At 45.7% G+C, this 23,396-nt stretch overlaps 2 protein-coding genes across 2 annotated transcripts in view; one reads left to right on the forward strand and one right to left on the reverse strand.

Annotated features, from left to right (window-relative positions):
- Positions 1 to 562: 562 nt before the first annotated feature.
- Positions 563 to 10,169, reverse strand: BHLHA9 (basic helix-loop-helix family member a9). Its single transcript, XM_077163091.1, has 2 exons — positions 9,696 to 10,169; positions 563 to 2,436 (listed from the first exon to the last, which is right to left on the reverse strand). Exon 2 carries the CDS (start codon positions 1,277 to 1,279, stop codon positions 563 to 565), a length of 717 nt encoding a protein of 238 aa, XP_077019206.1. The 5' UTR covers positions 1,280 to 2,436; positions 9,696 to 10,169.
- Positions 10,170 to 15,363: 5,194 nt separating this feature from the next.
- ABR (ABR activator of RhoGEF and GTPase) overlaps positions 15,364 to 23,396 on the forward strand; it is a 255,696-nt gene continuing 247,663 nt past the window's right edge. Inside the window, exon 1 of the mRNA XM_077165429.1 lies at positions 15,364 to 15,531. Coding sequence (XP_077021544.1) covers positions 15,519 to 15,531 — 13 coding nt within the window. The 5' untranslated portion in view covers positions 15,364 to 15,518. The remainder of the gene's footprint in view (positions 15,532 to 23,396) is intronic.

Here is a 23,396-nt window from a genome sequence, read left to right on the forward strand (position 1 = left end):
CTGGAGTCTTGCCACGAACCCGCGGGTACCTACCTGTGAGTTTTAGGCCCTGACCATTGGGACTGGGCTCCCAGGTCTTAGGTCCCCCAGGCTTTCTTACCACCCTGGGACACTGGGCCCAGAGGAGTCATAGTAGCAGAACAGAGATGACAGTGTTTCCTGTTTATTTGGCTGCTTCTGACTGCCTGTCCCAGAGCACAGATCCCGGGCAGCAGTGCAGGCAGGGGACCACACACTGCCAGCCAGCCACACCGGAGGCCCATCCAACTGCCACACACAAGTCCCCCATTCTCCTAAGGGCAGCAAGAGAAAATAGGGCCCAGGCACAGAAACACAAAGGTCATTTTCCGAGAAGAGTTCAATGGGTCCAAATGTAAGAGCCAAGTAGGGCCCTGCTCCTTCCTCCCACCTGCCACCGCAGACCCGGCATGTGGGGAGGGCGGTCCCAGCCTCTGCATTTCTTCCACTGGCAAAGCTACGAGGTTTAGGCAGTCGTCCCGCCACTCCTCCCAGCCGGGCCAACCCCCTCGGGCCTGCCGGTTCCCTCGGCGCCGGCGCCGGCTCAGGAGTGCTGGTAGCCCAGCCCCGCTCGCAGGTAGCTCCGCGGCCAGGGAAGCGACCCGGCAGACGGAGGCCCGGGACATCGGCGCCAGCCTCCCCCGAAGGCCTGGGCCACGCCGGGTGCCTCGGCCGCCGCCCTGGGCCTTCCCAAGAGCGCGTGCGGGGAGCAAGCGGCGCAGCGCAGCGCGGGCGGCGCGAAGGAGCAGGCAGCGTCCCGGCTCCCGAGGCTGGGCCGGGCGGGCGGCGGCGCGGGTCGTGGGGGGCTGGAGCCCGCGTTCTCGGGGTACGCGGCGCGCGCGGCCTGGTCGTGGCACTCCAGGTGCCCGCAGGGCCAGCGGGGCGCGGGGCTGGCGCGCAGGACGAGGGAGAGCGCCGTGATGCGGTGGATGGCCCTGCGCAGCGTGGCGATCTTGGAGAGCCTCTTGCCGCCTAGGTCGTGCCGCAGGGCTCGGCGCAGCGCGTTGAAAGCCTCGTTGTAGTCCAGGATGCGCTTGCGCTCCCGCACGTTGGCCGCTATGCGCCGCGCCTTAGACCGCGCCGGCCGGGCGCGCTTCCTGCCCGCCGCCTCCTCTGCCTCGCCCAGGCTGCGGGGGGCACCGTTCTGCTTCAGCGCCCCCAAATCCCTCCCGGCCTCCAGGCAAGAGTTCCTCAAGTCCTCGGGACGGCCCTCGGCCCCCTTCAGGCCCCTGAGGCCTGGTCCTGACACACCTCGGAGCATGGCCTTCTCCCAGGCCCCTTTGCTCCGGTTAGAGAAGCTGACTGTGCACCCTCTGAACGTTGGCTTGTCAGGCTGGACACTCCCCTGGCGGGCCCTTTCTAGCTGGGCTTTATGGCACCACGTGGCTCCCCTCCCTCCCCATCCATCTGTCTCCCTCCTCCTACTTTATTACCTGCCCACAGGTAGGTTGGAAAGGGAGGACCCAAGAGGAAGGAAGCAAGCAAGGAAGGAAGCGTGCAGATTCTTGTACATGGGGACCAGGCGGGCAGCTGGCCACGCCCAGGGCAGTGCTCCAGCCTCCACAGAGAACTCCCTCTTCCTCACTCCCAGGCCCTTCTGGGTTGACTGGGTTCCACATTCTTCCTCCTGACCCCAGGTAGAGTGCCAGATTTGGCCTCTGGGCAACAGAGATGATGATAGGCTTGTAAGTGATGGCCAGTTGGGTGTGTTTCAAGAACCCTGAAAGTTCTTGTCAAGTCCTGTACTGGAGGCCAGAGGTCAGAGAGCTGTCATTGAGAAAAGCATGACTGTTCCAGGAGGGCTGATAGGAGAGGAGCAGCTCTTATAGGGGACACAGCTGGGCCCTGCAGGTAAGAAGGGCCTTTAGCCTTGGGCATTTTCAGCTACCAGAGCGAGGCTGAGTAGCTGGCTTGGGTTGTGATTGGGCCTTATGCTACCCCCGTTTGGCTCCCCTTCTGAAGGCGGAGCCGGGTGAGGCAGCAGCAGAGGAAGATGTAAAGGATTGCCTTTTGCCCTCTGCTCCCCTTTGTTACCTGTCAGGGGCATCTTTGGGTGTCCAGGGTCTCCGAAAAAGAATAATGCTTAATCCTAGAGAACAATGCTTAAACTTTAAGAGCCCCTAACGGTGGAACTTCAGGCATCAGCAGTTGAGTTATCTGGAGCACCTTAAGATCAATTTCACTCCTAGCCACAATCTAAATGCCTCCAAAATGCCAAGGCATTGGTTGGGATGGGAATGTGGTTCGTATCCTTTTCTCTAAAAAGCATAAAATAACCCCATTATTTGAAACGGAATTTCTTCATGGAGGAGGAGAACAGGGTAACAGGGAACAGAATGTATGTATTTCTTTGTGATTACTTTATAGTTCATCTTGACCACTGATTGTAAGCATCTTCAGGCATTTGTATTTTCAAATCTGCAATATATGTGAAATGAAAAAAGAGTGAAAGCACCTAGAATAGAATGCTTTTTTTCTCTATTAAATATGTTCCCCACCTTCCCCAAAGCACACACCCACATAAGCATACACAATCACACATATACACACTTCACACAGGATTCTTCACATAAAAATTGTGAATCATGGATATCTGAGTTGTTATGTCTGCCCATCCAGCTCAAGTGACAGATGTCAGTCCATCTCTCTGGGTCCCAGAGCTGGAGTAGGGGTCAGGACAAAGATGAGTCAGTCTGTCCCCACTCTCCTTTATCCATTAGCCCCTCGATGTCACTCTAGAGAGAGATGGGTCACTGGCCTTCTCAGGGCAGTGAGACTCAGGGCCTTGCCAAACTCATCTGAGATGTCTGGCCCCTGAACTCAAAGGTGGGCCTTTGAGCCCCAGAAGGACCAGGTGGAAGTGGCAGTTTCGTGGGCCAGACCCCCAACCCCATCCCCTGTCCCTAATGGCTCCTTTCTGAACTGCCTCCATTGAGGATACAGTTGGACATATAACTGGGGGTCAGGACCTCTAGTTCTAGTTCTGCCTTGTACTTGCTATGTAACCTTGTGTCGATTGGGTTTCCCTCTCTGTATGTCAGTTTCCTTCTCTTTGCAAGGAAGAACATCCTTACTAGGAAAGACTGTAGGCAGTACCAGCTACATAATTTGCAGGGCCCAGTGTGAAATGAATATGTGGAGCCCCTTTTCAGAATTATTAAAAATATAAGATCTGGCAATGGCAGAGCTGTAAACCAAGCACAGGGCCCTTCTAAGCCTGGGCCCTCTGTCACTGCCCAGGTCACAAGCCCATGAAGCCAGCCCTCAGTGTAGGACAGAATGGTGTGGTGAGAAGGAGCACAGTTTTGGTTCCAAACTCATCTGGGCACCTGATTGCCATTTTCAAAGACATGACCTTGGGAAAATCTCAGAGAACTCACTGATATAAACCCAGTAGAATATGGGCTTCAAGAAACACTGTATCTGGTTATCTTGAGAGGACTGTGATTCCTAAGCCTGAGTGTGACCAAGGCTTTACCTTACCTGTGGTGTTCACCAGAGACCCATGACTCATGAAGGAGTAGATGGGCAAGCCTCACCCTCCCATCCAGGGAAGGACAGAGGACCTGCCTTCCCCATAGATCTCCAGGACAGCCACCCATAGGTGAGAATCTGCCTGGAGCCATGCAGGAGCTGAGGGGACCCACTGGACGGGTGATAAACAAGCTTAAATTGCTTCCAGGGCCTTCCCTTCCTCCAGTGACTCAGCATTACAAGAACTCAGTCTCACCATGGACAGGATACTACTTAGTAATAATAATAACAATAATAATCTTAATAATATTGGCACTGACTTCCATTGAGAACTGATTATAGGGCAGGCATTGTACTAAGTGCTTTCAAAATACATTATCTTAGCCTCACAGCAACCTATAAGGAAAGCCCTATTATTACACCCATTTTACAGACTGGAAACTGAGACTTAGAGAGAATAAAGTAACTTGCCCGAAGTCAAAGGTCTGGGCCATGGCTTGGGCCAGGATTTCAAATCAGTTGGTGGGGATCCAAGTCAAAGACCAAGCTCTTAACCACTCTGGGCTGGACCTGTATTCCTGGTTGAGGACCCCCCCACACACCCACACCTATAGCCCTTAGCTATTAGAGGCCCCAAATCTGCCCTTTGAAACAGAAGCCTTTAAAATGTTAAATAGTTTCAACTAAGTCTATTTAAAAAAAACCACTTAGGCTAATACAGTGAGAATTTGGAAGGCAGGAGTAGGGGTGGGGAGAGGAGAGAGAAGGAGGCTCCCCCAAATGGAGACAAGACAAGCAGGAGCCACTATGGCTGGAAGCCAGGAGAGGGCTGGACTAGCTGAACCAACGGCCTGCTGGGACTGAGAGTTACTGCATGGGGTTTCCTTGGCTAATTCTGATTCTGGCTGACCCTAGCTGAACACGGATGCTAAGATTCCAGGGAGAGCACCAGAAAGAAGTTCCAGGCCCAGTGCTCACCTGCCTCCCTCTATGCAGTAGAGCCTCCTAGTGAGCCAGGACTAGCCTGTGGGGATTCAGGACCAGCCTGCTGCTCCTTGCATGCATGTGTTGGGATTGAGCCAGGCCCCTGCCTGCCTGGTTCAGCAGAAAGAGTTCTGGATTAAGTCCAGCTCCTGCAGTGGGGTCACCAGCCTCAGAGCTTGCTAACCTTTCCTCCTCTGTGAAGCCTGCCCTGAGCCCTCCCTCGCAGGGCTTCTCTTCTGCGTTTCTTAATTCCATCTTAGAATTTAGCAGAATGTATTGTACTTTCTTCACTAGACCGATGCTGGTCCACATCTAGGTCACTTCTGTGTCCTCACTTACTAGCACAGGGCCTGGCACATAGCAGGAGCAAGGAAGTATTTGCTGAATGTTGAATAAATGGTGCTACTCCTGATATTAAGATATTGAAATTCTGAAAATTCCACAATGGTCTAATCAAGCAAGCTTTACATTTAAATCCAGCAAACACTCAAGAGCACCTACTAAATGCTAGATCTAGAGTTGTGGGCTTTCACACAAACACATGTATTAATATGAGCAAAATTATAGAGGCTTATATTAAAACAGAAGGAAGTAAACCTTGCAGCCAAGGTTCTACGCTTTAAATGGCCACCCATCTCCATCACCTAGAGGCAAACACAGCACCCAGGAATCTCCTAAAGTCACACATTCTCAGCTCCACCCTAGATCCACTAAATTAAAAACTGTCTTAAAGGCAAGGTTGTTGGAATACTCAGAAAGATATATATTTGCTTTTCCAGAATCTAGCACAGTAGTTATTAAATTTTAGCTTGCATAGGAATAACTGTTCAGTGTTATATACAGAATGCCTCCTAGACTGCATTTTATGAGTAATGCAAGGCTTTTCAAGGATAATTTTGACTATACACGATTTTCTTTGCACATCAACTTTAGAACATCCCACCTCTACATTCAATGGAGGGTAAATTCAACAAACAACCATGGGTCCAAAAGGAAGAAAACTAATAGAAAATCACTGGGGGGGGGGGGGGGGGGGGGGGGGGGGGGGGGGGGGGGGGGGGGGGGGGGGGGGGGGGGGGGGGGGGGGGGGGGGGGGGGGGGGGGGGGGGGGGGGAGGACATCTCTACTGAGCTCCTAACAAAACTCTCAATCGACATTAAGACGAGACTAGTGAAAGCAAAGAAAATGCCCAAACGCCACAAGTTTGCCACAAGTTTCCCAATGCGGGACCGCGCCCGCTCTCCCACCCTTCCGCTGAGCAGCGGAGGCGTCCCCCTTCCCGCGCTTCAGGGCATTTCCAGGCCTCAACCTCCTCCGGACCCGCCTGCGCCCCATCCCCTCCCCGCACTTGCAAGAAATGACCACCTGCCGCTGTGGGCGGCTCCAAATGAATAACTCTGAGGCCACGCTCTCCTGACAAATGGCCGGGCTCCAGAGAAGAGCGCCCCGCCCCCGGCAGCCCCCCTTCCCAGGCCCTCGGATGAAACTGCTCAGCGGCGGCGCGTCCCTCGGGCCTGTCCCTCCGCGGGGCTCGGTGGCGGCGCTGCGCCGGGGGCGCGCGGGGCCCGACTTCAAAGGCCGGCGGTGGGCGAGCCATTTCCGCGGCACCTGCAGCTGCGGCCGCCCCCCCCTCCGCCGGCTGCAGGCCGCCCCTGCCCGGAGCACCGCTTCTCCCGCGAGGAAGGAGGCCGGAGGAAGGGGAGGCGGGAGGGGCTGCAGTGATTTAGGGCCAGGAGGTTCCGCTGGCAGCCGGGAAGGTGCCTATTACCGCTCGGCTGGGCCTGGATTCAGAGATTTCAGGAATTCCTGCTCTTCTTCTGGAAGTTCCGGCGTCGCTCCCCCGAGGGAGGAAGAACTCCCACCGTGCTGAGAAAGCAGACGACAGAGGGACCCGCTTTCAGGAGAAACGGAGCCCACGGGTCCCGAGAACTCCATTAGGCCATACGGTCCAGCTTTCTTTCTCTCCCGGCAAGACCCACAGCATTTCATCTTAGAGACAGGCTTACTGTCGGGGAAATGGCAAGGGCTTTGATACCCGGCACATCTGGGCTCAAGCTCAGGATCTGCCCCATTCATTTCTTCATTCAACAAATGTTTATTTGCTGTTCTACACACTACAATAGAACAGTCAAAAACCCTTCGCTTGGAGGACACATTCTAGTGGGGACAGCAAAAATGACAACATGGTATATAATAAGTACTATCAGAAATGTACTCAAAAGTGATCAATGCTGTGGAGAAAAATAACACCAGGAAGATAGAAAGTGTCTGTGGGGTGGCAGGGGTAGGGACATGGTAGGAAAGGCCCACTTGAGAAGGTGACATGTGACACTTCGAAGGAGACAGGTCATTGTGGCTATTTTGGAAAAGAGCCTACCAGGCAGAGGGAACAGCATGTGCAAAGGGACGGGAGGGTGTCTAGCAAGTTCCAGGAATTCCAAGATGGGGCAGAGGAAGAGGCCAACTTTGGGAGGGGCTCATAGGCCACTACCATGTTCTTGGCTTTTACTTGGCTGGAGATGAGAAGCCATTTAATATTTATTTCCTTCCCTCACTTCCTGGATCTTTAAAAACAAAAGAAAAAAAGCATTTCGCATTCTTTGCTTCTGTAGGCTGAATGAGGAACCATCTCCACCTCACTGCTCTCCAGGCAGGATCCCTCTCCTTTCTCTCGTCTTAGCAGCCTTCCTCCCTCCCGAGGAAGGCTTAGTTTCCCAGGGCTGCCGTCACAAAGTACCACAACCTGGGTGGCTTACAATGGAAATATATTGTCTCACAGTTCTGGAGGCCAGCAGTCCAAAATCATTATTGCTGGACTGAAATAAAAGTTGTCAACAGGGTGGCATTCCATCCTGAAGTCGGCGGGGGAGAATCCTTCCTTGCCTCTTCTAGTTCTGGTGTTTGCTGGCAATCTTTAGTGTTCATCGGCTTATAGATGTCTAACTTCATCTTTCTGCCTCTGTCTTCACATGACCTTCTTCCCTCTTGTCTATCAGTCTGTGTGTCTTCTCTTCATCTTATAAGGATGTCATTGAAATTGAATTAAGGGCTCACCCTACTCCAGCATGACTTCATCTTAGTAATTATGCCTGCAATGACCCAATTTCCAAATAAAGTCACGTTCTATTGTACTGGGGTTAGGACTTGAACATATCTTTTGGGGAGGCAAAATTCAACCCATACCACCGGGTATCCCTGCCTGTGCTCTGGGCGTCATGCCCTCCTCTTTCTCCTTTCCTGCTATCGCTTCTGGGGTCCTTCCACACCAACTGTCCCTCCGTCAGTTTTTTCAGCTTCCCCCCTCCACTGGCCCTTTCCTTGGAAACGTGAGTATGCTTAGCCTGCTTACTCCAGATGAGTACATCTTGGAATTGATGACTTCTCTCCTTTCTTTCATCTCCCAGCCTCTTGAAAGAGGAATCAGCACTCCCTGCCTCCGCTCTCAGCTGGCATAATAAACTGGAAGTCTGGTTCTCACTGTCCCCTACTCCCAGACCACCGAAACTCACTTCTTTCATTCATCTGCTGTTGACTTCAGCAAGCCTTTCTTGGCCAATTAAGCTAAACACTTAACTGAGCACCTTCTACTGTTTTTCAGGTCTTGAAAATTCGATGACAAACTGATACGATTCCTACCCTGTGGAGCTTGCCATCTAGGGAAGAAGGCTGGCTTGTAAACAAACGATTTCAATATCATGAAATAAATGAATATTCAAGTTTGGAAGTAGTACAGAGGATGGAGTATGAACTTCTCTGAGGGGTCAGGAAAGGTTTTACAGAGGAGATTAATGCCTGAACTGGATTTCTAAGGAGTTTGCTCAGCAAAGAAGGAGTGGAAAGTTGAGGGAACAGCATGTACCAACGCCTGAAGTATAAACCATCATATATAATGAGAAAAAGAGAGTGATCTGACTTTGCCAAACAATGAAATACAACACCAAAGTTGATGGGAGATGAGGCTGGGGACCATTAGTCCTGTACGCCACCCCAGGGCTGCCCCATAGCTTCTTCTGCTAATGTGAACGAAGTTGGATTTGTTATTTACAACCAAGAATCCTGATGATGCAGAACAGACGGTAAAAAGCCATCCTTTTCCTCCTCTCTTATTCCCAAACAAGTCGCTGTATCTGCCATTTACCAGCTTTGAGACCTGGGTCTCAATCTCTCTGAGCCTCAATTTCCTTATCTATAAAATGGAGATGATAATGGTAACTGCCTTAAGAGGGGAGTTGTGCGTATTAAATGACACTATGAACAGAAAACCCTTAGCACAATGCCTGGCACATAGTAAGTGCTTAATAATATTACTTATTATTGTTATCCTCTTTCTGGCAGACAATTCCTCAAGGGTACTTTCTCCCAAGCTCATACACACATTTGGCTCTCTCCCCTGCCCCACTGCTAGCCCAAAGAGGAACATCCTTCAATCAGGCACTTCCTAACAGTTTGCTTCCTTCTTGGTCTGAAGTCAGAATATATTTTGAACCTTCATCTGCACGCAACTGCCCCGTGCCTGTAGCACTGATTGGCAGCATGGTTATTTGGGCTCTGGAAGAAGACCACCACTTATTAGCTATGTAGCCTCAGGCAAGATGCTTAGCCTCTCTTTAATCTCAGTTTCCTTGACTGTAAAATGGGTATTATAATAGTACAGCTTCATCTGAATTTTGAGAGTTAAATAAAACAGTGGATGTTAAGCTCTCAGCACAGGGCCTGGCTCCTCATATACCATGAATATTATCTCCTCTTTCTGCCTCTCTCCTCTCCCAGCCAGCCTGATCGCTGCAGCTATAAATCAACCAGATAACCAAGAGCATCCTCCTTCCACCCTTCCCAGTACCAAACTCATCACTTCCACCCACTAATGATCTGGTGATTGCCTTCTCAATAAATAAATGACAAAGGGCTCCTGTGCTTTTAACTAGGGTCTAATCGGCCTTGGATCTGCCGGGGGGGGGGGGGGCCGGGGGAAGTGTAGTGATGCCAGGGGTGATTTGGTATGGATGGAGGACTCTGCCTCCTAGGAGGCATCCTCTATTCCTGGCTGCTCAGGGCCAGGAATTCTCAGGACAGGATTCAGCTATTGGCGAGTGGGGCGCACCAGGCTCCAACCCAGTGCCCAGGAGGCTGAGGGCTATGTGCAGTGTCAAAGAACCATCTCTGCCACCCTGAGGTTCAGTCTGCTCATCTATCAAGAGGAAATAATAAATAATTTCTACCTTGTAAAGCTGGTTCAAGGATAAAATGAGATAAATCAAGCACATTTCTAGCACTTTGTAGGTAGCAATACAATCATTACATGTGGCCATTATTATGGTAATTGTTGTCATTATTGTTTTCATTATTATTGGAACCCAGGTGCCAATTTTTCCAACTCCATTTGTTGATTAGTTTATTCTGTCTCCAATGATTTGTAAAGCCACAGCCCTCCTATGTCATCTCTAGCCATTTTGCTTAATTCCTGTCTGGTTGGGCAATCCCTCCACCTTCTTTCTGATGTTCAGAATTATCTGGGGTGTTACTGGCTCTTTATACTTCCATGGGAATTCTAGAATCCTTTTGTCTAATTCCATGACTATTCCTCTGTGATTATTTCAACTCTGCTCACTTCCATGTGTGTTTCTTTCTCAGGATGACTTTCCTCATGGTGGCAAAATGGCTGCAGAAAACGTTCTAGGATTCACAGGTATACTCCACACGTGTAAAGGAGGAGCAGTTAAGCTGCTCATAAATGCCTGATTCATAGAAACTGTGAGCTAATAAATAGTTATTTTAAGCAAACAAGCTTTGAGGTAATTTTTACACAGCAATAGTTGATGTATCTAGTTTTTTTTTGGGGGGGGAGGTGGGGTGGTGCGTGGTCTGGGAATTGAACCCGGGTCTCCCACATGGAAGGGGAGCATTCTACCACTGAACCATCCATGCACTCAGCAATAGATAATGAATACAAAAGTTAAATGTCGTTTTCCAGCCTTTCCTGCAGTTTCTGAGTTCTCTTGTGGAATATGAGCAGAAATTATGTAGGCCCCTTCCAAGCCTACCCATAAGAAATTCCTATATGCAGTCTCCACACCTCAGAGGCTACTCCCAGTACAGCCATGAAAATCACAAGCTGAAGATGGTAGAGACATGTGGGAAAGGATCTTGGCCTCTCATCACTGCCTGGTGAAGGTCGCCCAGGAAAACCACCTGGCAACAAACACTCGACCTGGATAATTCAGCAAGAAACTTTTATGTTTAAGCCACTGAGATTTGAGGATATATATATTACAGTTACCGAACATCACCTTACCTAGTAAATATGCTTCCTACAGAGCTTTACAGATGATTTTAAAAACACTTTCATAAGCTTCATTTTACTTTGATCCTTATAACTTCTTGTGAGGTAGGTAGGGCAGAGCTCCTCTTTTGCTAATGAGAACCGAGGCTCAGAGAGACTAAGGCACTTGCCGTGGGTTACACAGCTCACAGGTGCAGCAGGATGACAGTACAGCAAACCATAGCAAAGAGGCAAGATCATCTAGTGAAAAAGTTTAAGCTTTGGGGACGGCTGGACAGGGGTAAGTCCTGGATCCACCACTCACTGGCCTATGTGACCTTGGACAAGTCACTTAATTGCTTTGGGTTTCATCTGCAAAATGGGAACTATAATGACTAATAAGCAGAGCTGTTTGGGGAAGTTCATGAGATAAAATACGTAAGATTCCTGGCACCTAATAGGTATTCAATAACTACTTGATGAATGAATTAATAAAGTGTTAAGCACAGCTCGGACAGTGAATCAATAACTATCAGCTACTGCTACTATGACGTTTATATCTTATTTAAATATAAACATGCTACAGTTTATTACTATCAAGGCTGTCATTGAAAAAGACGCTTAGAATCCGCGAGCTTCTCTAGTCTCCCGCGCACCCTCTGCCCTTCTGGCTCCCCTAGGTGCTGGGCCCCTCCGCAGGACGCAGCCCGCCCGCCCATAAATCAGGCCCCACTGACCTGTAATTAACATGCCGCAGTGGGCGGGCCTGGGGCGCGGCCCCTCCCACCCCGTCCCAGCGGCTTCCTGCGACCGCCCCCCCGCCCCGCCCCGCTCTCTCAGAAGTGGGGCAGGGAGCTGGGGGGTCCCCCCGATGGCCCGGTGATTTATCACCCTCTGTGTGAAGCAGATTTATGAGCTAAAATGGGAGCCAGGACCTCGAAGAGAGGTGCTGGGAGCGCAAAGCCCGGAGGCCAGAGAGATGCGCATAAATCCCGCGGGTGGGTCACGCCAGGAGCCGGACTAGCAGAAAGGCTGGGGGCTCCCCTCACCCCCACCTCCAATTTTCCAGGGCCAGACTCTGAAGTCAATTCCACGACCCCTGAACTTTGGTCCCGTCTATTATTACGACCTCCATTGCTTCTCGTCGGTTGTTTTTGCTTTTGTTTTAATCTGGCTGTATCATTTCCCCAAGAGAGGAGCCGAGGCAGAGGCCCGGCCTGGACACCTGCTTGGGGTGGGTCAGGGAAGGGGCAGGAAGGGACCAAGCGCCGCGTCAGGCATCTGTGAGGGCAGCCCTTTGTGGTCAGTATTACTATGCCCGTTTCATAGATGTGGAGACGGAACCAGAGGTTAAGGAGCTCATGGAGAGTCAAAAGGGTTAAGGGAGAGGTCTCTGGATGCTTTTTCCAAGTGGGGTTGGGGGGCGGGGTATGAGAGGAGAGACTACGGGGTACCGCTGAGCTTCCCCCTTTCTCAGGGATTAATGGGGGGTTGTCAGGAAAGGCGCTTTGGCTGCAGGAACGTGTCAGTAGATCAAGAGCCCCCAGGGGGCGAAACCCATGTCTCCCTGTGGGAAAATGCCAGACAGCCGATGATGAGGTTCGGCCACGCCTCTTCTGGTGAGCTCTGAAACCTGACACAGCCATTCCCAATCCCCCAATCTCTACCCCCACCCCACCTACCAACCCACAGTGTGAGGTGTGGCAGCTCCTGAGAGGGTCTGGGTCTCCCTGCCCCGCAGCAGCAGTGCCCCAGCTCCCCTCAATACTCACCTTGGGAGGAACAAGTGTAACCCTCACATCAGGGACATCAGGACATGCAAATATTCTGACTGCAGGGGTGGGGTTTTGCTTGTTTTTGTTAGAGTGACACAATCCACACAGGGGGGAGGGCATGGGGTGGAATTTCATTTCAGACTCTGAGAATGTCAGAACAGGAAGAATTCATATTGTTCCTGGGTTCTGAACCTGGGCTAACTTCAGGCGTACATGTGCTGGGGGAGAGGGTTGGGGTGTCCTCCCCAAATCCATTCATCAGTATTTATCGAGTATCTGCCACGTTTGGGGCATTTTTCTAGTCTATGGCAATAAATGAAGCAGACAAAAAACAAAAAAACAAAACCTTACTCTTATGGAGTTTATGTTCCAGTGGGTGGAGAAGAGTTAAACTATGTGTTATGTATCTAAAATATTATATCTGTGGGCTCTTATTAGATTGTCAAGGGAATTCATGACCCAATAACGGTTGAGAATCCTAATTTAGTTCAACCCTTAGAGAGGGGGAGTCACTTGCCCCAAGTCACAGGACCAGCCACAGACAATCAGGATGTGAATCAAAATCTCCTACAGCTCTGTGTCCTTCTGTCCACTGCACTATTTATCCAAAAGGGCAGTTGAACTCAGGCCTGCCAGGTGCTCTGTGTCCTGTGGGTTCATGCTTTTGTTGGTGGGCTTTCTCATGAAACCAAGCCCCAGAGCTCACCTATACCCCACCCGATCCTGGTACCTGACTCTTAATTAGGACCCCCCTTCTTTGTCCACAAAGAAAGCAGAAGCAGAAGGAATAGCGAGTCCCCAGCTTCAGTCCCTTCCCACCTTGTAACACTTCTATGGCATATTATCCTTTGCTATGCTGTGTCACAGTAAGAGAGCCCTCATTCTACCCAGGGCCAGCCCTTTGGTCTCTTGGACAAACTCATTCCATCTGTTAATCCTCTTCTGCCATGAACTGGCTTCCTCCCCAGGGCCCTTTCCCTCAGTCCATAAACATGGTACTGTTTCAGGTATCTACTGCTGAGTAACAAACGACCCCACTTGGTGGTTTAAAACACCAACTGATTATTTCTCATGATTTTCTGGGTTCACTGGGCAGTTCTTCTACCTCATGCAATGCTGACTGGGGTCACTCATGTGACTTCTCTCATCTGGAAGCCTGTCTGAAGCTAAAATGTCCAAGAAAACTTCTCTCTCCATGTGGGGTCTCATCTTCCAGGATCTCTTCACATGGCCTATGTTTCTAGTAGGATAGCCTAGACTTCCTGACAGAACGGCTGCTGGTTTCCAAGAGGGAGAAAGAGGAAGCTGCCAATACTCTTAAAGATTGAGTTTGGAAGACCTGGAATACCACTTATGCCAATTCTATTGGTCAAAGCAAGTCATGAAGGCAGAACAGTTTCAAGATGAGGGGACTCAGACTCTACCTCTTGGTAAGAGGTATATACATGGATGAGAGGTGTTCCCAGCAGTATTTGCAGACTATCTATTACAGGGCTCAAGTATCTAGTTCTGAACACAACAAAACCTTCCCTTGATCCTTCACCCAAGAAATCCCCTTGTTGCCCCATTCCCCTCCCCCACATTCGTTCATCCCATAATAATCTGGGTTAGCCTCTCTCCACTCCACTGAAACTGCACTCACCAGTGACCTCTCAACTGGCTGCTCTAATGTCCACTTCAGGTCTCACCCTACTTGCTCTATCCATGACCACTTCCTCCTTCCAGAAACTGGGCTTCCTGTTGCAACATGTCCCTCTTTTGGGTTTCCTTTTCTGTCTGTAAACTCCTTTTCTTCCAACTACCCCTGAAATGTCAAATCCCTATTTCCATATATAGTATTTGATCCAAAACTTTAAATTTACTTTTAGATGCATAAAAAAAGGTAGAAAAAGATGAGGTATATTCCAAAGATGTTAGCAGGAGTTATTTCTGAGCAATGGAATTATGCTTTCAGCTTTTGTTTAGTGATTTTAGTTTTTATCCTTTTGTTTATATGTATTTCCTTTTTTCCATAATATGAATAAAATTTAAATAATTTGATTTAGAAAATAAAATTCTATTTTAAAACAAATCTGTATTTCCAGCTGCAAGCTCTCTCTAAGTTTCAGACCCATGTTTCTCACTTCCAAATGACTGTTTTGCAGACATCTCAACTCAAATCCAAAACTCTTCTCCATAGCTCCTCATCTTGGGGAATCCACAAGTTGTTCAGTTGCTCCAGCCAAAACTCAGAAACCATGGTACACGCCTCCCATTTATGTCTAATTCTGTCGTCCGCCAAACCGTCAATATATATCCTGATTTGGTCTTCAGTTTGTCCCCTCCTTTTCACCTTCCATGGCCATTGCCCTGTTAGGCCAGGGGCAGAGGAATCTCCTAACTGTTCTAACTGGTCTTCTTGCCTCGCTCTGCTCACCCTTCACCTCTCCCTCTACTCCAGTCTCCACCTAGCTACCCAAGGACCACCAATCCCCTCCCTGCCATGAGGGCAGGGCCAACTGCAGCATTTCACAACGTATGTTTTGTGGATGTTGGCTGGTGTGAGAAAAAAAAGTTCTTGGACAAATCTGAGGAATGCTGGTTTTGAACAACAGGTTTCTTTGCTACCTGACTCTTCAGATTCTCCAGTATGCTGATATGCCCAGGGAAGGTTTGCAGCTTTTCCAAACTTACCTGGCATGGGTTCCGCTCCTTAGAGCATCTCCCCAGGATGGGCGTTCCCAGCACAGCCCTGTTGAATGATGGGTAATGAGTTCAAATCCAATAGAAACGCAGCTTAGCAAGAGGTCAGGCGGAGCCTTCTGGGTACTTCCGGCCTAAGGTCATCAGGTAACCTCTTTAACCTGAGACTCCGTTTATTAGTCTGCAAAATGAGATACTAATGACAACTTCGAGGTGGCTGTGAGGAGGAAATGAGGCAGCGCCTGAAGCATCCCCGGCCACACCAGAGGTACTGAGTGATGGCGGTCTTGTATTCAACTCTTCTGTCGCTTCTTTGAGGAGGTTTCATGACCAAAACAAGTAAGAGAAATGAGCGCTCAGAAGCATAATTAAATTCTTTGTTTGCAAATGTGAGCCTTTGGGCTACTCAAAGACTTTCTCCTCCTTCAAATATGGCTAACTCACAAAAGACATTTTTTACTCCTAGAATCAAAGGCTTTGCACCTTCGGGAAGAGAAAATAGGGAATCTAGGCCTGGGTTGTGGGAAAGCGAGTGAAAAGTTGGGTCGGTGTGTTGGCGCCCTCTTCTGGACAGGAAGTGGAAATCCACGGAGATGCTCAAGCTTGGCCTCGGCCTCCCGCTGCTGCTCAGGCCTGGCTGTTTGGTCCTGTAAGGGGCTGCCAGCAGCGCAAAAAGATGTTTTATTTTCTTTTCATCTGTGAGGTTAGGGGAAATGGGTCTTTATTTGCCTGGCCAGTTTTCTCCTAAACTCTCCCCAGGGTCCCTCCTTCATCACTTACCTCACAGTTTTTTCATAGACGCCGCTTTCACCGGGCAACCCACTCTCACCTCCTGAGTCACAGAATAAAAATTTGAGGCCGTCAGATATGAACCCTCAATTGATGCCCCCCACCCCTGCCCCCACCTCACTGGAATATCTGTGTCCGCACTCACCTGCACTTCCTGTTCTCCCCCATTTGAAGCTAATCCCTCTGGCTGAGTTAGGATACCCTCCAGTCCCATCTCTTATAGAACCTAGACTTCATTTCACTAGCTATTCCCTCTCTTTCCAATATTTTAAATTCCTTCCCTTTTTTTCTTCGGCTTCAGGCACCTAATAACATTATTAAGATTTGTGCAATGATATTTATTGTAGCAAAAAATCGTAGACAACCTAAATGTTCATCAGTTGGGGAATGACTGAATTATGGCATGACCATTATGTGGAAGCGCTTGAGCTCCTCTGGGCAATTTCTTTTAATAAGTTAGGTGTTCAAGTACTTACATGGAAAAATATAGTGATTAAGGCCACAGGCTCTGGAGACCATCTGCCAAGTTTAAATTCTGGTGTTATCCACCCTTCCCCTGTCTACGTGGGACATGACTCCCAGGGGTGTGGATCTTCCTGGCAACAGGGGACAGAAATCCTAGAATGAGCTGAGACTCAGCATTAAGGGATTGAGAAAACCTTCTCGACCAAAAGGGGGAAGAGTGAAATGAGACAAAATAAAGTGTCAATGACTGAAAGATTCCAAACAGAGTTGAGAGGTTATCCTGGAGGTTATTCTTACGCATTAAGTAGATATCACTTTGTTATCCAAGATGTAATGTAGAGGCTGGAGGGAACTGCCCGAAAATGTAGAACTGTGTTCCAGTAGCCATGTTTCTTGATGAAGATTGAATAATGATGTAGCTTCCACAGTGTGACTGTGTGATTGTGAAAACCTTCAGTCTGATGCTCCTTTTATGTACCTTGTCAACAGACGAGTAGAACATATGGAATATAAATAATAGGGGGAACAAATGTTAAAATAAATTTAGTTTGAAATGCTAGTGATCAATGAAAGGGGTAAGAGGTATGGTATGTATAATTTTTTTTGTTTTCGTTTTATTTTTCTGTTGTCTTTTTATTTCTTTTTCTGAATTGATGCAAATGTTCTAAGAAATTATCGTGATGATGAATATGCAACTATTAGATGATATTGTGAATTACTGATTATATACGTAGAACAGAATAATCATATGTTAAGAATGTTTGTGTTTCTTTCTTGTAATTTTTTTCAATTTAAAAATTAATAAAAAAATAAAATTAAAAAATTCTGGTATAATGGCTTTTAGCAAGTTACTTGAACTCTCTGAGCCTTAGTTTCTTTATCCATAACATGGGTAATTACAAGAGAATCTATTTCATAGGGTTTCTATGAGGATTAGGATACATATAAACTGCTCAGAATTATTCCTGGCACATGGTAAGCCTCAACAAATGTTATTAATGGTATTCTATGTAAAGAACTTCCAGACTTTGTGTTGAGTGTTCCAGACTTTGTGTTGAGTGGAAAAGGCAAGTTGCAGAAAAATACATATACCAAATTATCATATGTGTACAAACTGTTAGACATGGGAGACTTTCACTCCTGGATGTCATATGCCACATAGGGGGAAGGGTAATGATTTTCCTTGCCGAGTTGGGCTTAGAGAGAGAGAGGCCACATCTGAGCAACAAAAGAGGTCCTCTGAAAGTAATTCTTAGACATAACTATAGGTAGGCTTAATTTCTCTGCTACATGAATGAGCTTCACAAGAACAAGCCTAAAGATCAAGGGCTTGTCCTGTTGACTTGGGAGTCCCTAATATTTGAGACAGTATCAGTACCCCGGTGGTAAAGTATAATAGTTCCATATTTTTTCTCCCACCCCTCAAGGGACTTTGCCAATACTTTTTAATTACCTGCTCAACATACTCTGAGATATATCCTGGCATTACATTAAGCTATACAGAATTACAAGCCCTCATTCCCATTCTGGGCTCCATGTGTTTGGGTTGTTTAAGTGATCTATCCATTCAAGTTGAATTATAGTATGTGCTACAGAAAACTTAGGGTTTGTACAAAGTAGACTTCTCTTCCTCTGGTCTCATAGAGTAGGTGAAGTTCTAAACCACAGACAATTACCTCCTTAAGCCTGTGTTCTGATTTATCTTAGTCCCAACCTGATCAGCTTCGTTCTTATCTAATTGGAAGTCTGATCTCTTTTTCAGTTCCGTTAACAGTTGTTTTATGTGACAACGCTGACTTTCAGACCTGCGAAATACCTACTCTGAGCCTTAGGTGTCACATAGGCACCCAAAGTTCCAGGGAAGTACCAGGTTATTCTTATAATTACACAGCTTCTCAGAATATAGAAATAACCATTACAGCTCTGGACTAAATGTAACTGCTATAAGAGCTTACAATCTAGGCCCCGATTTTCTTATAAGTAGTTTCTAAATGAGACCATACAATATTTGCCCTTTTGTTTTTGGCTTATTTTTTTTTATCACTTAATGTCCCCCAGGTTCATTCACGTTATTGCCTCCCTCACAACTTCGTTCCTTTCTGTAGCAGCATGATATTCAGTCATATGTATATACCGCAGTTTGCCATTCTACTTCTCAATTAGTGTATCCTTCAGCCAGCTCCATCCATTGGGCGTCATGTATAATGTCCAAAGTCAACAGCCCATGTCTCATATTATCCTCATTTAGTGGTATAATCATCAACACTCTCAATTTTAGATAATTTTCATGTTCCCAAGAGAAAGATAACTGATAAATACACCCTCACCAAATAGAAAATCCAAACCTCCCCTTAACTCTTGTCCTCTCTGCATCCCCATCCCAATTATTTACCCCTGGTATTGCTGTGGTACTGTTGATGTCTTCCTGGTGAACATAGCCCCTATACCCTGATATTATTTACTCTTTGTACAAGGTTCATACCTTTGAAATAGTTCAAACAAGAAATTATTTGTATTTGTTGTGTTAAGCGGTGGGAGACATGGCTCTGTACAACCCCCTTCAATCGACATGACTTCAATATGGCAGTGTTACTTACAGATCCACTAATGAAGTGCCTTCACTTCTATCCATTCCCTTACATTTAAGTTCAATCTCATTAGCTAACTGTTCACCCTCTCTTTCTTCTATGCATCTCTAAGTCCCCTATATTCTCTAATACAAGTCTCTGGATTTACTTTACTAAGGTCATAAAAGTGAAATTATACAGTATCTATTCTTCTGTGCCTGGCTTATTTAGCTCAGCATTATGTCCTCAAGGTTCATCCATGCTGTCATATGCTTCAGAACATTCTGTTTATCCACTTGTCTGTTGATGGATGCTTGGATTCTTTCCATCTTTTGGCAATTGTGAATAATGCCACTGTGAACACTGGTGTGCAAATGTCCGTGACACTACTTTCAGCTCTTCTGTATATAAACCAAAATTGCCAGGTCAGAGGGCAACTCAATATTTAGTTTTCTAAGGAACTGCCAAGCTGTCTTCCACAGCAGCTTCCATTATGCATTCCCATCAGCAGTGCATAAGTATCCCAATTTCTTCACATCGTCTCCAGCATTTGTAGTTCCCTGTTTGTTTAATAGCAATCATTCTTATAGGTGTAAGGTAGTATCTCATTGTAGGCTGGATCTGCATTTCCCTTATAGCTAATAAAAAAAAATGAGCATCTCTTCATGTGCTTTTCAGTCATCTGTATTTGCTCTTCAGAAAAATGTGGATTCATATCTTTAGTCCAATTTATAATTCAGTTGTTTGTTCTTTAGTTGTTGAGTTGTATGATCTCTTTATGCATACCGGATATCAAATCCTTATCAGATATGTGGTATTCTGGTTTGCTGGCTGCCAGAATACAATATACAAGAAATGGAATGGCTTTTAAAAAGGGGAATTTAATAAGTTGCAAGTTTACAATTGTAAGGCCATGAAAATGTCCAAATCAAAACAAGTCTATATGAATATCCAATCTAAGGCATCCAGGGAAAGATACCTTGGTTTAAGAAGGCCGATAATGTTCAGAGTTTGTCTCTAGGCTGTGAGGGCACATGGCGAAGTCTTCTAGCTTTCTCTTCTGGCGTCTTGTTTAATGAAGCTCCCCCAGGGGTGGCGTGGGCTCTGGTGTCATCATTTTCTGCTCTCTCAGACCCTCCAAAGGTCACTGGCTTGTGGCCTCTGGTTTTCTTGGCCTTGTGTCTCTGCTCAGCTCGGCTGTGGCTTTCTCATCGTTCATTCTCAAAAGGCAATTTCTGTTTTGTGGTTCTTTGGCATTCTGAAGCTTTCTCCAGAATACTTCTTCTTTTATAGTATTCCAGTGACCCAATCAAGACCCACTTAGAATGGGTGGAGACTTGTCTCCATGTAATCAAGTTTAATACCCACAGTTGATTGAGTCACATCTCCATGGAGACAGCCTAATCAAGTTTCCAACCTATAGTACTGAATAGGGATTAGAAGAAACTGTTGCCCTCACAAGATTGTTTAGGATTGGAACATTACTTTTTTAGGGTACATAAATCCTTTCAAACCGGCACAGTTTCCAAATATTTTCTCCCATTGAGTTGGCTGCCTCTTTACCTTTCTGACAGTCTTTTGAAGCACAAAAGCATTTGATTTTGAGGAGTTCCCATTTGTTTTTTCTTTTGTTGCTTGTGCTTTGGGTGTAAGTGTAGGAAGCTACCTCCTATTACTAAGTCTAAGATGGTTCCCTATATTTTCTTCTAGGAGTTTTATAGTATTGGTTCTTATATTTAGATCTTTGAGCCACTTTGAGTTAATTTTTGTATAGGATGTGAAGTAGGGGTCCCCTTTCATTCTTTTAGCTATTGATTTCCAGTTCTATGCCCATTTAATGAAAAGACTATTTGGCCCCAATTCAGTGGGTTTGGGGACTTTGTCGAAGATCAGTTGACTATAGATTTAGTGATCTCTTTCCGCACTATTGATTTGATTCCATTGATCAGAGACTTCTATCTTTTTGTCAGTATCATGCTATTTTGACCACTGTGGCTTTATAATAAGCTTTAAAATGAGGAAGTATTAAACCTCCCACTTTGTTCTTCCTTTTTTTATTTTTAAAAATTTTTTATTAACGGAAAGAAAGAAAAAAAAATTAACACAACATTTAGAAATCATACCGTTCTACATATGCACTCAGCAATTCTTAACATCATCACATAGATGCATGATCATCGTTTCTTAGTACATTTGCATCGGTTTAGAGGAACTAGCAACACAACAGAAAAAGATATAAAATATTAACATAGAGAAAAGAAATAAAAGTAGTAATAATAGTAAAAAAAAAACCCTATAGCTCAGATGCAGCTTCATTCAGTGTTTTAACATGATTACTTTACAATTAGGTATTATTGTGCTGTCCATTTTTGAGTTTTTGTATCTAGTCCTGTTGCACAGTCTGTATCCCTTCCGCTCCAATTATCCATTATCTTACCCTGTTTCTAACTCCTGCTGGACTCTGTTACCAATGACATATTTCAAGTTTATTCTCAAATGTCCGTTCACATCAGTGGGACCATACAGTATTTGTCCTTTAGTTTTTGGCTGGACTCACTCAGCATAATATTCTCTAGGTCCATCCATGTTATTACATGCTTCATAAGTTTATCTTGTCTTAAAGCTGCATAATATTCCATCGTATGTATATACCACAGTTTATTTAGCCATTCTTCTGTTGATGGACATTTTGGCTGTTTCCATCTCTTTGCAATTGTAAATAACGCTGCTATAAACATTGGTGTGCAAATGTCCGTTTGTGTCTTTGCCCTTAAGTCCTTTGAGTAGATACCTAGCAATGGTATTGCTGGGTCGTATGGCAATTCTATATTCAGCTTTTTGAGGAACCGCCAAACTGCCTTCCACAGTGGTTGCACCATTTGACATTCCCACCAACAGTGGATAAGTGTGCCTCTTTCTCCGCATCCTCTCCAGCACTTGTCATTTTCTGTTTTGTTGATAATGTTCTTCCTTTTTAGGATATTTTTAGTTATTAAAAGTCTCTCTCCTTTCCAAATGAATTTGATAACAAGCTTTTCCAAGTTTTCCAAGTAGGTTGTTAGAATTTTGATTGATATTGTGTTGAATGTATAGATCAATTTGGGTAGAATTGACCTCTTAACTCCATTTAACCTTCTTATCCATGAGCTTTTCATCTCTTTATAGCTTCTCTGATTTCTTTTAGCAATGTTAGTTTTCTGTGTATGGGTTCTTTACATCTCTAGATAAGTTTATTCCAAGATACTTGATTCTTTTAGTTGCTGTTTTGAATGGAATTTTTTCCTTAATTGTCTCCTCAGTTAGGTCGTTGCTTGTGTATAGAAACATTACTGATTTTTTTTTATCAATTTTTTTTCTTTTTTTATTAATTAAAAAAAATTAACAAATCATTTAGAAATCATTCCATTCTACATGTACAATCAATAATTCTTAATATCATCACATAGTTGCATATTCATCATTTCTTAGTACATTTGCATCGATTTAGAAAAAGAAATAAAAAGACAACAGAATAAGAATTAAAACGATAATAGAGAGAAAAACAAAACCTATACCTCACATGCAGCTTCATTCAATGTTTTAACATAATTGCATTACAATTAGGTAGTATTGTGCTGTCCATTTCTGAGTTTTTATATCCAGTCCTGTTGCACAGTCTGTATCCCTTCAGCTCCAATTACCCCTTCTCTTTTTTTTTTTTAATTAACGGAAAAAAAGAAATTAACCCAACATTTAGAAATCATACCATTCTACATATGCAATCGGTAATTATTAACATCATCACATAGATGCATGATCATCGTTTCTTAGTACATTTGCATCGGTTTAGAAGAACTAGCAACACAACTGAAAAAGATATAGAATGTTAATATAGAGAAAAAGATAAAAGTGATGGTAAAAACAAAACAAAACAAAACAAAAACCTATAGCTCAGATGCAGCTTCATTCAGTGTTTTAACATGATTACTTTACACTTAGGTATTATTGTGCTGTCCATTTTTGAGTTTTTGTATCTAGTCCTGTTGCACAGTCTGTATCCCTTCCGCTCCAATTATCCATTATCTTACCCTGTTTCTACCTCTTGCTGGACTCTGTTACCAATGACATATTCCAAATTTATTCTCGAATGTCCGTTCACATCAGTGGGACCATACAGTATTTGTCCTTTAGTTTTTGGCTAGACTCACTCAGCATAATGTTCTCTAGGTCCATCCATGTTATTACATGCTTCATAAGTTTATCCTGTCTTAAAGCTGCATAATATTCCATTGTATGTATATACCACAGTTTGTTTAGCCACTCTTCTGTTGATGGAGATTTTGACTGTTTCCATCTCTTTGCAATTGTAAATAACGCTGCTATAAACATTGGTGTGCAAATGTC

The sequence above is a fragment of the Tamandua tetradactyla genome, chromosome 6 (genome assembly GCF_023851605.1).
Source record: "Tamandua tetradactyla isolate mTamTet1 chromosome 6, mTamTet1.pri, whole genome shotgun sequence".
Classification (NCBI taxonomy): Eukaryota; Metazoa; Chordata; class Mammalia; order Pilosa; family Myrmecophagidae; genus Tamandua; species Tamandua tetradactyla.

Excerpts from the sequence above, each read along its gene's own strand:
- BHLHA9 (XM_077163091.1), bottom strand. The coding sequence starts at position 1,279 with ATGCTCCGAGGTGTGTCAGGACCAGGCCTCAGGGGCCTGAAGGGGGCC.